The 15,718-nt window shown below is 46.1% G+C and overlaps 1 protein-coding gene across 4 annotated transcripts in view; it reads left to right on the plus strand.

The window, feature by feature from the left end:
- The window catches only part of LOC132371776 (solute carrier family 23 member 1-like), a 58,474-nt gene that overhangs the window by 16,864 nt on the left and 25,892 nt on the right, over positions 1-15,718 (plus strand). For 3 of the 4 annotated variants that reach the window (XR_009504967.1, XM_059933312.1, XM_059933313.1), the window contains exons 4-8: positions 3,051-3,210; positions 11,382-11,563; positions 12,490-12,610; positions 13,704-13,860; positions 14,688-14,941. Coding sequence is in view for 3 of the 4 variants with exons in the window: in XM_059933312.1 (XP_059789295.1) it covers positions 3,051-3,210; positions 11,382-11,563; positions 12,490-12,610; positions 13,704-13,860; positions 14,688-14,941 (874 nt within the window). In the remaining variant the exon portion in view is untranslated. The remainder of the gene's footprint in view (positions 1-3,050; positions 3,211-11,381; positions 11,564-12,489; positions 12,611-13,703; positions 13,861-14,687; positions 14,942-15,718) is intronic. The other variant, XM_059933314.1, reaches the window with a different exon arrangement.

Raw genomic sequence — 15,718 nt, forward strand, 5'->3', positions numbered from 1 at the left:
TAGGAATTACCATCATGCTAGCAGATGAAATTAATTGTGAAATTAAAGCAGCACTGAGATACACATTAAGGTCACCATGAAAGGTAAAAGATACATAAAGCAATGAAAGCCTTGTAGTGATACTGAATGCACACATCTTAAACATGTACCAGGAAAGTGCGTAAAAGAAAAACTAGCAGAAATGCAAGAAATATATGTAGATCTCTCTCCCTGTCTCAAAAAGGTACCAATGAGAAGTTATGAGAAAGAAATGGGAATGCTAACAAAATGAGGTGGGGAGGGGGAGAGGAATGGTTGGAAAATGGGATTGGAAGGTCTGAGTACAGAATAATGAGGGAAGAATTTATGGATACATTGTGTGAATCTAAAGGTAGCACATAAGAGTATTCTCTAGTAAATAAATCGAAAAAATACATCTTGCTCTTGAACATAAAAGGTATTTTTAGCAATTACAAAAACATAGAGAGAATTCCCTGGAAGTCCAGTGGTTGGGACTCAGTGCTTTCACTGTCGTGGCCCGGGGTTCAATCCCTGGTCGGGGAACTAAGATCCTGCAAGCTGTGAGGCGTGACCAAACCAAACAAAACAAAACAGAACAAAACAAAACAAAACAAAACAAAAAGGTAGAGAGTCCATATATCACATTATCCCAACTACATATAATAATCTTGAAAGGAACGTGAACAGAGTTAGAAAAGTGCTGAACTACTTGAAAATTTTGAAGTGCTCCCTTAAAGAAGTTCTAAGTTAGGGATGAATTCCTGCATATAATAACAAAAAACATTTTTTTCAACAAAAATAAAGCTCACCATCATAAAAATTGTTATAAATATATTTTGACAGTATATAAGTTCTATGTAATGAGTAGACAGTTTATAGACAAGGAAAAACATATAAAATCACACGAATGAGTGCACATCTTTTATGACTTAATGAAATGCAAATTAACATTTGTTAGGGTTTCGTTATATGCCTGTTAAACTGAAAAAGTAAAATAAAATAAAATGAGAAAACCCAACGTTCATAGGTTTTTGCAGCACTAGGCTCAGTGCTGGAGAGATGGAAAAGAAAATTAATCTTCCCTGACCTCATGGAACCCAGTAATACTGAAATGGCTGCAGCAATGGTGGAATAGTGATGGTGGAGTGCTTGTAAGCGGAGTCATAAGGTGTTTAAAGAACCCCTGAGAGTTAGTTACTGTAAATGATTAGTTTGTTAGTACAAGCGCTAACAGAGAAATGTGTAACTAGAATATAAGTGGTGTTTTGTCTCAGTCACCATGCTATCCCCAATACCTGGCAACCAGTGCCTCTCACAGAGCAGGTCCTCAATAAATATTTGTTGAATGAATGAAATGTGCATATGGAATTACAGCAAAAAATTAAAACACAAGTCTTGTATTATATACTCTGTACATATGATATGCAAAGATTTCTATGTTCATTTTAAAAGCTCAAAAGGATTTTGCAATGATATAAGTATAGCATGTTTCCCTTCTCTGTCAAGATACTTAGCTTCATAATTTCTATGCATTTTAATTGAAGTATAGTTAATTTACAATGTTGTGTTCGTTTCAAGTATACAGCAAAGTGATTCGGTTATACAAATATATATATATATATATATATATATATATATATATATATGTATGTGTATATATATATACATATATATATTCTTTTTCAGATTCTTTTCCATTATAGGTTATTATAAGATATTGAGTATAGTTCCCTGTGCTAGTGCTATACAGTAGGTCCTTATTGTTTACCTATTTTATATATATTATTGTGTACATGTTAATTCCAAACTCCTGATTTATCTCCCCCCCATAATTTTTTAATTAAAAACATTATTCACACATACCCATTCCACCACCCATATGTTCCTGCCCTGTGTGTGCCATATATTCCAATCTATTTTGGAGCCTTATGGGTCTAGATTTATGAATCTAGATTACTTGTTCTCAGCCCTGGTTGACATTAGAATCACCTGGAGCTTTAAGCCCTCCCCATGCCTAGCTGCACCCTCTTGACAAGCCCACTAACTCATCTGAGGTTGATGCCCAGGCATTGCTGATTCCTATGTTCAGCCAGGACAAAGGCCACTTAGGCAGCAAAACTTTATATTTTCATTAAGTAAAATGTGTTCAGTCATTCTCAAAAATAACCCTTTAAGCTGTCTTCATGGAATCCTGAGTTCAAAAATAGCCTTCTAGTATTGTTAAGAAAAAGTACCTAAACTGGGTGTGCTATAGTGACAAATGCAAGCACGAGGCCGAGGTCCCTTTGTTCCACCCCCCACCCCAAATTCTAATATGCAGGGCGAAGAGACTAGGTGAGCCTTGATAGCTTCTGACCTTCTAGTAAGAGAGGGTTATTGGAGGTTGACTTATCAGGCTACATTCACCTTGAAGGGAGACAAGTCAGATGGGCACTGCTAGAAGTTCTCGCAGAGGCCAGAGTGAGACACTGACGAGGAGGGAGAAAGACTTGGGTGGGGGACACGCCCTGATAATTGACCTCAAGCCTGTTCAGTCCAAGTGATCAAAAGGAGCCTGAAGGTAGAGGTCTGGGATTGCTGTTCATTTTTGAAGAGGCAAAGGAATCTGGCCACCCAGATTCTAGGCTGTGCATCTCTTGTCAGTGGGGGGAACTCCACACGTGTGAGCTGTGCTTTGATCCTGGGGTCTGTGGAAGATTCTCTGGGACTGAGGAAGACAATGGCACCCACTAAACATGTTCCCTGAGCTCTGTGCTGCCCCCAAATCGTTTCCCAGCACCTGATTCTCTGCTCCTGGGCTTGTATCTCCAGGACTGGGGTTAGGTCTGCTTGTCTTTCCCTCTCCACCTCTCCTACCTGTCCGAAGTCTGGCAGGGTTCATGGGTCTGACTTGGAGCCTCGCAGGAGTTCCCTGTAAACTGAGAACTGCAGGGGTCATGTGTTGCCTTGAAACCAAGGTAGGACTTGGGATTAAAAGGCCTCCACTGGGGCCAGTGGCAGACCAGCCCTTAAGCAGCTGATTGGTAACTCTCCCCTTTCCCCTCCTCCAGGCTGCCCATTCTCCAGGGAGGAACATTTGCTTTTCTGGCACCCTCCCTGGCCATGCTGTCCCTTCCCACCTGGAAGTGCCCCACGTGGACACTCAATGCCAGCCTGGTGAACACCAGCTCCCCTGAATTCACTGAGGAATGGCAGAAGAGGATCCGAGAGGTATTGGGGTGAGCGGGTGGGGTGAGAGGAATGGAGTGGTCCTCAACAGGGGCACCTGAGTTGATTCATTTGTTCAACATTCATTGTTCAACTCATTGCTGAGCAAGATTCCAGGCCTTAAGATACTTGGCCCTTGCTTAATTCAGTTTTATCATCCAGGGAAAGAAACTAGTGGCCTTGAAGCAGGCTCTGAAGTTTGGCCATGCTCCAGGTTGGCTTATCTAAACGATAGATAAGGAAGCCAGCGCACAGGATTCTTGGCAGAGAACATAGCCATACCCTCAGGGACAGTAGACCTGATAGCTTCCAGACCCCAACATCCTCACCTGACCTCCTAGGTGAGGGGTCAAGGATGGCCCATGGGTGGGGTACTGTATGAGAGAGTGAAGGTCACTTGAGATTTCTAGGAAGCCCAACCGGCTTCCTCCCAGCTTGACCTTAAATATGTAGGCCTGGAGTGAGGCTAAGGACCACCTCCTCTGGAGCAGGGGCAGTTACATAAGCACCGTATGGTACTGGGTTTCCAGAACAAGGTAGTTTGTGCAGGCATGAATCCAGCTATCACTTAATGTCTTCAGCACTAACTCACTAGAACTGGACCAAGGACATTCCTGAACTCAGGGCTATGGACCTAGAGCAGGGTTTGTCCCCTAGGTATCCTTGGGAGTTAAGCTAAGAAGCCTTAGCCCAGCCAGGGTCCATCCTGCACCCCACCCCGTCCATGTTCAGCATCCTCACAGCCTCATGGCTGCAATAAGGGTCACATCCGCTGTATGTGAAAGACAAAGAAAGAGGGAAGACAGAGGAAACATGCTAACAAGATTCCTATTCTTACCCAGATTTGACCAATGAGAAGGAGTAGAATTGACAAAACACTCCAGTGGGGGGTGAAGGGTGGGGCAGAGGGACAACGGTGTAAGTCCTAAACTGATTCCAAATACCTGAGAACCAGGAGTGCTGATGTTTGGGGGCAGGAGAAGGTGGATGTCGCAGCTCAAGCAGAGAGCAAATTAGCTCTTCTGCTTTTTGGTTATGTGGGACCCTCAGAGGATTGGATGGCACTCACCCACATTGGGTAGGGCCATCTGCTTCATTCAGTTCACCAATTCAAATGCTAGCCTCTTCTGGAAACACCCTTCTAGACACACCCAGAAAAAATGTTTTGTCAGCTATCTGGGCATCCCCCAGCCCAGTCAAGCTGACATATAAAATTCACCATCACTGTATGTTATGTATATGTTCAACTTTAGTAAACACTAGCAAATACATTTGCAAAGTGTATGTTCCAATTTACACTCCCACCAGCAGCATGTGTGAGTTCCAGTTACTCCAAATTCTCACCAACATTTTCTCTTTTTCATTTTAGCTGCTCTGGTCAGTGCATGATGGTAAACGTGTATCATTCTTTTATGATGTTTTTGAATGATTTAGAGTTAACTATAATTGTCTGTCCTCATCTTGTAGGTCTATTTGACCACCTGGGGTCATTTTTGCTCCTATGCTTACCACATTAGCTGGTGACTAGAGGTGAATATCCCAATATAGACTTTGTTATTTATCATTATTTCCATGACTTTCATTTCATTGAGTATCATGTAAATGACCTATGAATTAGTCCATGACCCATTTTAATCTTAAAGTTCAAACAACAGGCCATGTCCTAAATATGCCAGCATCACAGTAGGTACTGGCTCCTTTCACAATGTTCATTCCTCATTGTCCATCCAGTACAGCACAATATACTCTGGGTCTAGTTTTATTAGATGTGTTTCAGTTTGGTAGAATCAACTCTGATGCCAGCATCCCTCATCCCAGATTGAAGACCTGTCTAGAAATATGGCTAAGAAATCATTTTCTTATTTCCAACATTTTAAATGCAACGGGCAAAAGTAGCATTATTCAATACCATAATTTGGTAACTCCAGTTCTTCCTGCCGCCATCTTTCTTTCTGCCCACTGTGAGCCCTTCTTAACCCATTTCCTTGCTCCTGTTGGAAGAGGAGGTGCTGAGTCCTTCTCTTCTAGCCTTTAAATGGTGGGCAGGAAAAGTAACACTGTTAAACTCTCCTTGTGTGTCCTTCCCCAAGGTACTTTCAAATGATTTAATAAGTATATTGTCACTGTAGCCTCTCCACTGGGTAGGATGCATCCTGAAAAACACCAGACTTTCCAATCCGGCCCATAAATACCATCAGAATTCCAACAAGTCAAATTAAATTGATTCTTATTATTCCTATCTTAGGGAACACAACCAAGTCCCTAGTCCTGGGAAAATATGGTTTCTTTACCTTCTCATTTCCCAATTTGTCCTTTACAAACTGCTCCACTGGTGACTCAGTTTAGTGACCCACTTGTAACTTGATCTTACACTATCCTACCCTGCAAGCCTGCCCTTCGTGCCTTTGTCACCCACATTTTGTTGCTTCAAGCACACGTTCTAATTTTGTAATAATTTCACTGCTTTTGGGAAGTGACATGAAATATGAAAAGATCACTCGATACTGTATTTCTTGGTCCATTCCTGTCTTGTTCATGCTGTGAAAAGTGATCCTTGAGCTGTTTGATGTATACGTTGATCTTCATGCTGGTGGGCAATCTGGGTTGCTAGTCTCTTTATTGTAGCCTGAGCCAGGGCTTCAGTGGCAGGATAGGCAAAGCTCAAACCAGAAACACTGTCCATACCAGTTTAAAAAAGTGTTAAAACCTCCCATGCTCTGTGGACTGTCCAGTACAGGCAGCCTGTCAGTTCTGTGATGGGCCATTTATCCTCATATCCTCCCACCAGAGGCACCTGTGCCCATCGCTGTTGGCAATCTGGATCATCCTGGGCAACACAAGTGACTTCAGATAGAGATGGAGATTATGTAGTTTGTGAGCCCACATATGCATGGCTTGTGGCCCGAGGTGTCATCTTGTGGCCCCTAATGACTACATTCAAAATCATACTTCCCTCCTCTTTTTAAGACATAGGGGCATCGGGCTTCCCTGGTGGCGCAGTGGTTGAGAATCTGCCTGCCAATGCAGGGGACACGGGTTCGAGCCCTGGTCTGGGAGGATCCCACATGCCGCGGAGCAACTAGGCCCGTGAGCCACAACTACTGAGCCTGCGCATCTGCAGCCTGTGCTCCGCAACAAGAGAGGCTGCGATAGTGAGAGGCCCGCGCACCGCGATGAAGAGCGGCCCCCCACTTGCCGCAACTAGAGAAAGCCCTTGCACAGAGACGAAGACTCAACACAGCCATAAATAAATAAATAAAATTAAAAAAAAAAAAAAAAAGACATAGGGGCATCTACGTGAACCACCAGTATGTGAGATTTGACTATAAAGTCCTGTCCCGTAAAAGGTGAAATTTCAGTGGAGCCTCTACGATCACTTGCCAGACCAAACTGCTAGTCCATTGGCCACAGCCCGAGAACCTAGATAATTCTAAAGGGATGACTCTGGGGGCTTATGTGTGTACTGTCAGTCACATCACACACAGCTTGGTCCTGTGGCTGGACTTAGACTTGCCTTCTTTCCTCCATCAAGGTCCTTCTGTTGCAGTGTTACACTCTTTCAGTCTCAGTCTTCCTCAGGTGGGTGAGCAGCACCTTTGGCAAGACTCCAAGCAGTGCTTTTTTTTTTTTTTTATAAATTTATTTATTTATTTATGGCTGCATTGGGTCTTCGTTGCTACGGGCAGGCTTCCTCTGGTTGCGGCGAACAGGGGCTACTCTTCGTGGTGGTGCGCAGACTTCTCATTGCCGTGGCTTCTCTTGTTGTGGAACACAGGCTCTGGGTGCATGGGCTTCAGTAGTTTGGCACGTGGGCTCAGTAGTTGTGGCTCACGGGCTCTAGAGCGCAGGCTCAGTAGTTGTGGCGCACAGGCTCAGTTGCTCCGCGGCATGTGGAATCTTCCCGGACCAGGGCTCGAACCCGTGTCCCCTGCATTGGCAGGCGGATTCTTAACCACTGCGCCACCAGGGAAGTCCCCCCAAGCAGTGATTTTTTAATTCAAAGACCCACATAGTGGGATCCAAGTCTCTGTTGTTAGAGATAGATTATCCCGTGAGGTAGTGTCCACCCAGGGGAGGGGGACTGTCACTTACTCATGGATCCTGTGAACCCCTCCTTGTGTAACTGCCTTTTCTTTTCCTGAATATAGCGATTTCCCTTTAATCAGCACATTCTGTTGATGATCCCCTTCCTTATTTGCATGTCTTTCTGACATTGCTCAAGGTACCATTGGGATCTCTGATCTTGGAGTTATTTGGTGCCATTCAGTAGTGCTGTAATTCCAAACAGTGCCCAGTAGCAGACTAGTTAGGAATGGTCCTTCAGAGGGAGAGTAGTTGAGTAGCTGCTCTGGGCCGCCTCCGCACCAAATGCCCCACGCAGAGCTGAAGCACCAGGCATCTGCCAGGGTCAGTCCTCATTCAGCGTGGACGGAACCACTGACGCTTCTGACGGCTCAGGAGCACTGTGCTGGTCAGGACACCACTCTGAGACCAGTCTGAGCCATAACTTGTGAATTTCAGCCAGAACCTTCTGCTGATCTTCCCTTTCAAAAGCAGCCTTTCTGCATGTGGCCATGCTCTGGTATACAGTCCAACAGTGCGCCCAGATGTGGACGTACTTCAATGATCTGTCAAGTCCTTGTGCTTCCTTTTTTTCTCAAGGTGGACCCAGAGTTAACAGAGGTTTTTAATGTTTAAAGAACTTTTCCGTGTAGTTCCAGACCAAGATATACCTAAGGATTTCACTTGTGAAGCTGGTGGGCCCTGGATTTTTGCCAGGTCCGTTGGCCAGTCTTCAAATGCTGGGTGCTGTACCACCTATTCCAAAGCAAGATGTATTTCTTCTCCAGTGCAGCCTAGTTTTATCATATCATCAATAGCATGAATCACAAAATACATGTGGTCTGAGGTTTTGGGGGGTTTTGTTTTGTTTTGTTTCTGCTGTCCCCCAGGGAGCCAATACTTGGCTTTCGTAAATCCAAATTAAAACTAAGCAAAGAATAAGAAGTGGATTTTGTCAACGAAAATTTAATTAACTATCAAGTTAAGAAGGAAAAAGTGGAATTTTATTCGAGCCAAGCTGAGGATTATAAACCCAGGAAGCAGATTCTCAGGAGGCTCTGGGAACTCTTCCACCTGTTAGAAGTTGAAGCCACGGTCATATACATTTTTGAGACAAAGGATCGAACATCAAAATGACATACTGATATTTTACGTAAAGTTCACCAAGGATACATAGTCCAGACAAGCAGGTACAAAGTGAGCAGCCAGTCACCATGACCCCCTACAGAGCAGGGAGAGAATGCTATTCTTTTAAGAAATTACATTGCTAGCATCAGAAGAAAGAAAAACAATTGATCTTTCCGATTGAGCAGCCCCTCATCTTTGAGGAGCTCTGGTTAATGTGTCATGCAGGTTCACACTGCACATTAGGGAGGGAGGAGGTCCAAACAAACACACAGAGAGAACTTTATGTTGGAGGCCCAAACAAACACACAGAGAGAACTTTATGTTTAATTTTTTTACTTGTCCTGCCTTAAAATATAAATTTTATTTCATCAGTTTCCTTACCCTGCTCTGCTAGATGCCAGGGGCAGGATTTCCCTTCCACTTAGACCTACTGAGAACTATAATTTTTTTATGCAAGAATCTCTTGCCTTCGTACTATCCAAGAGGAAAGATCTGACAAGTTAATTTGTCTTTTCTCCTACCTAAGCACTCTGCTGCTTGAATTCTACCTGTGTTCTAATGACATGTCTGCCTCAACACTGCAATGGTCTGAAGCAGTTACTTTGTGTTTTGAGGACACGGTATTAGTAGTGAGAGAGGATGTTTAGGGATGTTTAGGTCATGCTGTGCCTGCACTGAGCACAGGATCCCAAGTTACAGACACAACCATGTTTTTTAAATACATTTACCATTTATTTTTGTGTTTGTGAGTCCTCTAAAGCAGGAGTCAGTAAACTATCGCTCTTGGACCAAATCCAGCCTGTAATCTGTTTTTTTTACTGCCCACCAATTAAGAATGGTTTTTACATTTTAAAAAGTTGTTTAAAGTTATAAAAAGAATATGTGACAGAAACTATATGTGGCCCACAAAACCTAAAATGTTAACTATCTGGCTTTTTACAGAAAAAGTTTGCCAACCCCTGCTCTAAAGCACAAGGCCCAGAGTGGGAGTTCCTCTTGCCCAGATCTAAGACTGTAGCCTCCACTATTTTTTTCCCACATCACCTTCAAGTGTCCAACAGTGAGTGCAAACCCAGAGTCTTATTTGTGGTATTTTAGCTCCATCTGCTGGTCCAGTGTTTTTCACCAGTGCTGTAAACAAGGGAAAGTTCTTTCAAGTTTCAACCTCCTTTTACTAATTGATGGATTGGTTTAATTCACTGAGCCAGCCTATTGGAATTTAAGGTAGAGTTTCCATGTTTCACTGAGTTGAATTTGTTCACACGCATCTCAAGGCTTGAAGCCACTGATGGTTAGCAGTCCAACTCTACGTCACGATACTAGCCACAAATGAAAGTGAGGCAAATATAGGACCAATAGGGGTGTCATTACTTTCTGGGAGATAAGAAGTAATAGAGAGGACAAGTGAGTAATGATTATATTTTTAGAAAGTGGTGGTAGCAGAAAATGTAGAAAACTCTGGGAAGAGATGGCAAGCTCAGTTTTCAACACATAAGACCAACTTAAACTTCACCTTCCAGTATTATGGTGGTTTTAAATTTTTTATATCCTTGTGTATGCTTATGTATATGTGAAATGAATGACAGCAATGATAAAAAGGCTAAGTCGGAGAAATTAGGATTGCTTTGTTACTATAAAGTACTCACGCCACTCATGATGTGGTATAGTGTTATTTGAAAGTGAACTTGGGAGAATTCCCGGGTGGTCCAGTGGTTAGGACTGTGCTTTTACTGCTGAGGCCATGGGTTTGATCCCTGGTTGGGGAACTAAGATCTGCAAGCCACGTGGTGTGGCAAGAAAGAAAAAAAGGGGGGACTTGGATTAGCTGTAAATGTACATTGCAAACTCTAAAGGAAAAAAAAGGATAATGGTTATGCTAAGAAAGGAGAGGGAAAAAAAAAAGCTCAGTTAAAACCACAAAAGGTAGAAAAAGAGTAGAAGACAAAAACAGAAACGAAGAACAAGGGCAACAAATAGAAAATAGTAACGGATATGGTGGATATTAATCCAACTATATCAATAATCACTTTGAACGTCATTGGTCTAAAGGCACAGAGATTGTCAGAGTGGATCAAAACACAAGACCCAACCGTATGTTGTCCAGAAGAAACCGGCTTTAAATATAAAGACACGTGTAGATTAAAAGTAAATGGATGGAGAATATACCACATTAACACTGATCAAAGGAAAGCAGGAGTCAGACTTCTTTCTTTTCAGGAAGAGCAGACTTCAAAGCAAGGAAAATTTTCAAGGGTAAAATGAAGAACATTCATATTAGCAAAGTAAAAAAGGAGAAGTAAAGTAAAACTCAATCAGTCCAATAGATCAGGGTTTGGCAAACTACAACCCATGAGCCAAATCTGGCTCGTTGCCTGTTTTCTGTTTGTTTGTTTGTTTGTTTGTTTGTTTATAGCCCACAAGCTAAAAATGGTTTTATATTTTAAATGGTTGAAAAAAATCAAAAGAAGAATAATACTTTATGACATGTCAAAATTGTACGAAATTCAAATTTCAGTGCCTATCAGTGGAGTTTTATTAGAACACAGTCAAGCTCATTTGTTCCCATCTTGCCTGGAAAAGTTTCAACTGAGCCTGTACGGCCCACAGAGCCTCAACTATTCACTCTCTGGTCCTTTACAGAAAACCTTTGCCAACCTCTGCAATAGAAAGTAGGAAAACAGAGACAAGTAAAGCAACAAGATGTTCAGTACATAACTGGGTGATGCCAGTATTACGAGTCATTACGTTATGACTACGATCAATAGGTAATCTTGAAATTTACTTCCTGGAAAACTTCACATTAGGTGAAAATGTCCAACAGACAGTTGGAAATAGAGGACTGGAGAGAGGAGTGAGGTCCGAGCTCGCCTTCCCTCAGTTCCTCTGGGGTCCAGCTTTGCCCCTGCACTGCCTCTGAAGGTACCACCAATCTGGGTGGCCCTGCCGCAGGCTTCCAGGTGCTGAGCCCCACGCTTCCTCTTCAGCTGCAGGGAGCCATCATGGTTGCTTCCTGTGTCCAGATGCTGGTGGGCTTCTCAGGCCTCATTGGCTTCCTCATGCGCTTCATCGGCCCCTTGACCATTGCTCCGACCATCTCCCTGGTGGCCCTGCCTCTCTTCGATTCTGCGGGCAATGACGCCGGGATCCACTGGGGGATTGCCACCATGTAAGCACCCTCTGGGGAGGGTGGGCCATCTTTGGAGGAAGACTACCCAGTAAGAAGAGTGAGTCCTGGATATTGGCAAACTCTGGTGGTTTACAAATACTTTCACAAACATCACGATACCTTAAAAAGCAGTGAAATGGCTACTTAGAATGTATTATTACTATTTCTTCTGTTATTAGTCCTCACAGACCATAAGTTCATCACAGGCAGGGTATAAACATACTTAGTGCAGTGTTCACAGACAGCTGATTCTACCCGTCCCCTGCCTCCTAGGTTTTCACTGAGCAAATATTGTAAACCTCCAGCACCTGGGAAGGGTGCAAAGACATGGCCTCAGCTCTCAAGCATTTTGTAGCGTAGTGGAGGGATAAGACTTGGGTCCAAGTACCCGTGACACCAGGAGACAGTGATGAGAGTCACAGTGTGCCGGCTCGTTCAGGGGACGGGGTGGTGACAGCCAGCTTGCTGGGGGTGGGGGGGGTGGTGGTGTCAGGAAGGCTTCCCAGAAAAAGAGGCCTTCGGCATTTAAACAGAGCTTTGAAGGGACGCGGGGGTGACCCTGGACGCGCTCATTCACTCTGCCTGTTGTGCTCTGACCACAAGGACCTGCAGGACCACCTGGGAGAGAAGATGGTCTGACTCTGGCCTCACTGGCTTCAGTCTGGATCTGTGCAGCTGCCATGCTTATTGCTCAGGCCCCTGCCCACTGTTCCTCTTCAGCCACCAGCAGCCTCTGAAAGGGGCCCGCCCACCTTTTCAGAACTGGCAGGGTGCTGCCTACACTGCAGAGCAGGGCCTAGATGGGGACCCTCCCAGCACAGCCACTGCCCCATAGTCCCGGAGACACGTGGTGGCACGCCTTCCCGGACCCTCGCTCATGACGAGCCCTAGTTCGCCAGGTCGGGTGTGGTTTGTTTCTGTTTCAGGACCATCTTCCTCATCGTGCTGTTTTCTCAGTACCTGAAAAACATCGCGGTGCCTGTGCCTGTTTACGGACGAGAGAAGAAGTGTCACACCTCTAAGTTCTACCTGTTTCAGGTCTTCCCTGTAAGAAGCGCCCCCCCACCCTCTGTCATTCTTAGCTGACTCACCTGGAGAGTGAGGGGCAGCCTCTTGCTCTCCCCGATGGCCCCCAAGTCAAACGCTCTCCACCTGCAGCGGCCTCTCCCCCTCAGCCTCCCTTAATTGCCCCGCGGGTGGTGGGAGCCTTGGTGTAATGCCGTCCCAGATCTTCCCTCATTGCTTCTCCCCCAGGAGTAGAGAACTCGGCCCAGGTTGCCGCCCTGGGCACCACTGTGGGACAGTCTTCTCGTGTCCCTGGGCCGTCCTCATAGCATGGCACTGGGGGAGACAGCCAGGCTCACCGCTAAAGGTGCAAAACTAAGGGCTAAGTTGCTTAGATCAGTTTCTTTCTCATCGGCTCCTGGATAATTCAGATCCTGCTGACGGTGATGGTGTCTCCTTTTTCAGAGCCTTCTCTGTTGAATTTGCTCCACTCTGTCAAGTAGGTGCCATTGCCAACCACACAAATGTGTTTTCAGGTTCAATTTATCTGTGATATACATTCTGCGTTATAAAAAGATACTTCCACATAATGATCTCATTGATCCCTCAGCAACCCTGTAGGCCAGTGGTTCAAAAGTTCAGTATGCGTAAGAATCACCTGGGGACATTGCTAAAAATGCCGATGTCTGGGGTTCTACCATCAGAGATTAAAAGTCAGTATATCTGAGGACCCCACTTTAAGAAATCCTGCCTCAGGCTCTGCAGAGCAATGGTTGTAATTCCATTGTACAAATGAGGACACTGAGGCTCAGGGAATTTGATCCAGGGTCATGTGACCAGCAAGCAATAGAAAGGGAGTCAGACTGCAATCCTTCTGACCCAGGCTCTGTCCACTTTCCTAGACATTTCTGCCTCTACTTGACACAAGGTCTCCCCACAGTTTAGTTTCTCTATTCCTGTAATGTGTTCATTATCCACTGACACAGCGGATTCCTGTTGTCACTGGAGGGGTTTGTAACCCAACACTTCCTCATCTCATAGAGCTTTCCCGACTCCCTCCTTCGCCCACCCTCGCTGGGAGGTGTGGGCAGGCGCAGGGGTGGGGCCCAGTGTGAAGGGCGCCTCCGTCCGGCAGGTGTTGCTGGCGCTCTGCATCTCCTGGCTGCTGTGCTTCGTGCTCACAGTCACCAACGCCCTCCCCTCGGCGCCTGCAGCCTACGGGTACCTGGCCCGCACAGACACCAAGGGCGACGTCCTGAGCCAGGCTCCGTGGTTTCGCTTCCCTTACCCAGGTAACGAGACGCCCACTCCGGGGCCCATCTTGCCTGGGGCATATGCTTCCCAGGACTGCCCATGAGGCTCAGGCACCAGAGGGGGAAATGAGTAGCGCCGGGGCGGGATCTCCTCCAAGGGATCTGGCAAGGAGGGACAGGCCCCGCGGAGTCCATATGAGACCCCTAAGAGAGGAAGGAGACCCTTGGGTGGTCCTAAGAGCCCTTTGGGGGTGGTGGACCAAAGGTTCCCTCTCCCAGCCCTACATCCTTCCTGGCCCGCATGCCTCGTCCCCTCCTCCACATTGCTCAGGCCCCATCAACTGGGGATGGGGAAAGCACAGAGGGATCCTGACCTCTTAGCCAACCTTTGGGTCTCCTCATGGAACTGGTGGATCCCACGCAAGGGAGGCTTGGGACTGAATTAGAACATTTCTGGGTTGCTGGTCAAGGGCATCTCCCTTCCCTGCAGTTCTTGGCTCAGGGTGTGAGAATAACCACGCTCCAGCTGGGGGGGGTGAGGAGGTCCTGGCCTCATGGACTGGGGAGCCGGGACCTCCCTGAGTAAGAATCCTGGAGGCCTTCAAAAGGCTTCAAGGCCTTCCTGGAAAGAGGCCCGGTTTCTGGTTCTTTTTGTGCACTGTGACCTCAAGGTCAGGGCCTCTGACCCATCCTCAGGGAGGCATGGGAGGGCAGGAGTCTGAGACACAGCTTCAGGACAGTTGTTGGGTTGGAAGACGTGTTGCCTGGTCTTTAAAGCCTTCCAGAGAACCCTGGCAAGGGAATTATTTGGGGTCCAGCAGTCTGTTATCTTCCAGATGAATTTTCCCTCTGCTCTGCATTTTCAGGGCAGTGGGGCCTCCCCACCATCAGCCTGGCTGGGGTCTTTGGGATCATCGCGGGGGTGATCTCCTCAATGGTGGAGTCAGTAGGCGATTATTATGCCTGTGCCCGCCTGGTGGGGGCACCACCCCCTCCGAAGCACGCCATCAACCGAGGCATCGGCATCGAGGGCCTGGGCTGCCTGCTGGCCGGGGCCTGGGGTACGGGGAACGGCACCACCTCCTACAGCGAGAATGTCGGCGCGCTGGGCATCACCAGGGTAAGGCTGCTGACAGTGGCTACGGGGGTGGGGTGGTGGGCGGGCAGGCTAGGTACCTGAATCTGTCATCAGTGTCTTAGCCTCTTACTGTTGCTGCAACAAATTATCACAAACTTGATGGCTTCCAACAACCCAGATGTATTATTTTACTGATCTGGAAGTCAGAACTCCAGCGCGGGTCTCACAGGGCTGCAGTAAAGGTATTGGCAGGGCCGTGTTCCTTTCTGGAGGTTCCAGGGGAGAATCCATTTCCTTGTTTTTTCCATCATCTAGGGGCTGCCCACATTCCTTGGCTATGGCCCCTTTCCTCCATCTTTAAAGCCAGCAACATGGCATCTCTCTGACCTTTCTTCCTTAGTCACGTCTCCCTTTGACCACAGCTGGGAAAGATTACCTGCTTATAAGGATGCATGTAATTAGGTTGGGCCCACCTGGATAACTCAGGCTACTCTGTCCATCTCAAAATCCTTAACTTAATCACACTGCAAAGTCCTTTTGCCATTAAGGTAACATATTCACAGGTTTGGGCATGGACATCTTTGAGGAGCCTTTATTTTGCTTACTATACTTGACCTTCTTGGTTGTGGTCACCTCCATGTGAATGTCGCAAGGGTACCTCACACTCAGAATGGCCTCTATTATGCTCAGTCCATGCCCTCATCCTTACTTCTCCTCCCGTAAACCTTGTCTTAGTGAATTCACCCAGTCATCCTTAACTTCTCTCTGTTGTGCGCTTCTCACAGTGGATTTTATTTTTTCAACATGCGTGCTGCCCTC

The sequence above is a fragment of the Balaenoptera ricei genome, chromosome 9, assembly GCF_028023285.1.
Source record: "Balaenoptera ricei isolate mBalRic1 chromosome 9, mBalRic1.hap2, whole genome shotgun sequence".
NCBI lineage: Eukaryota > Metazoa > Chordata > Mammalia > Artiodactyla > Balaenopteridae > Balaenoptera > Balaenoptera ricei.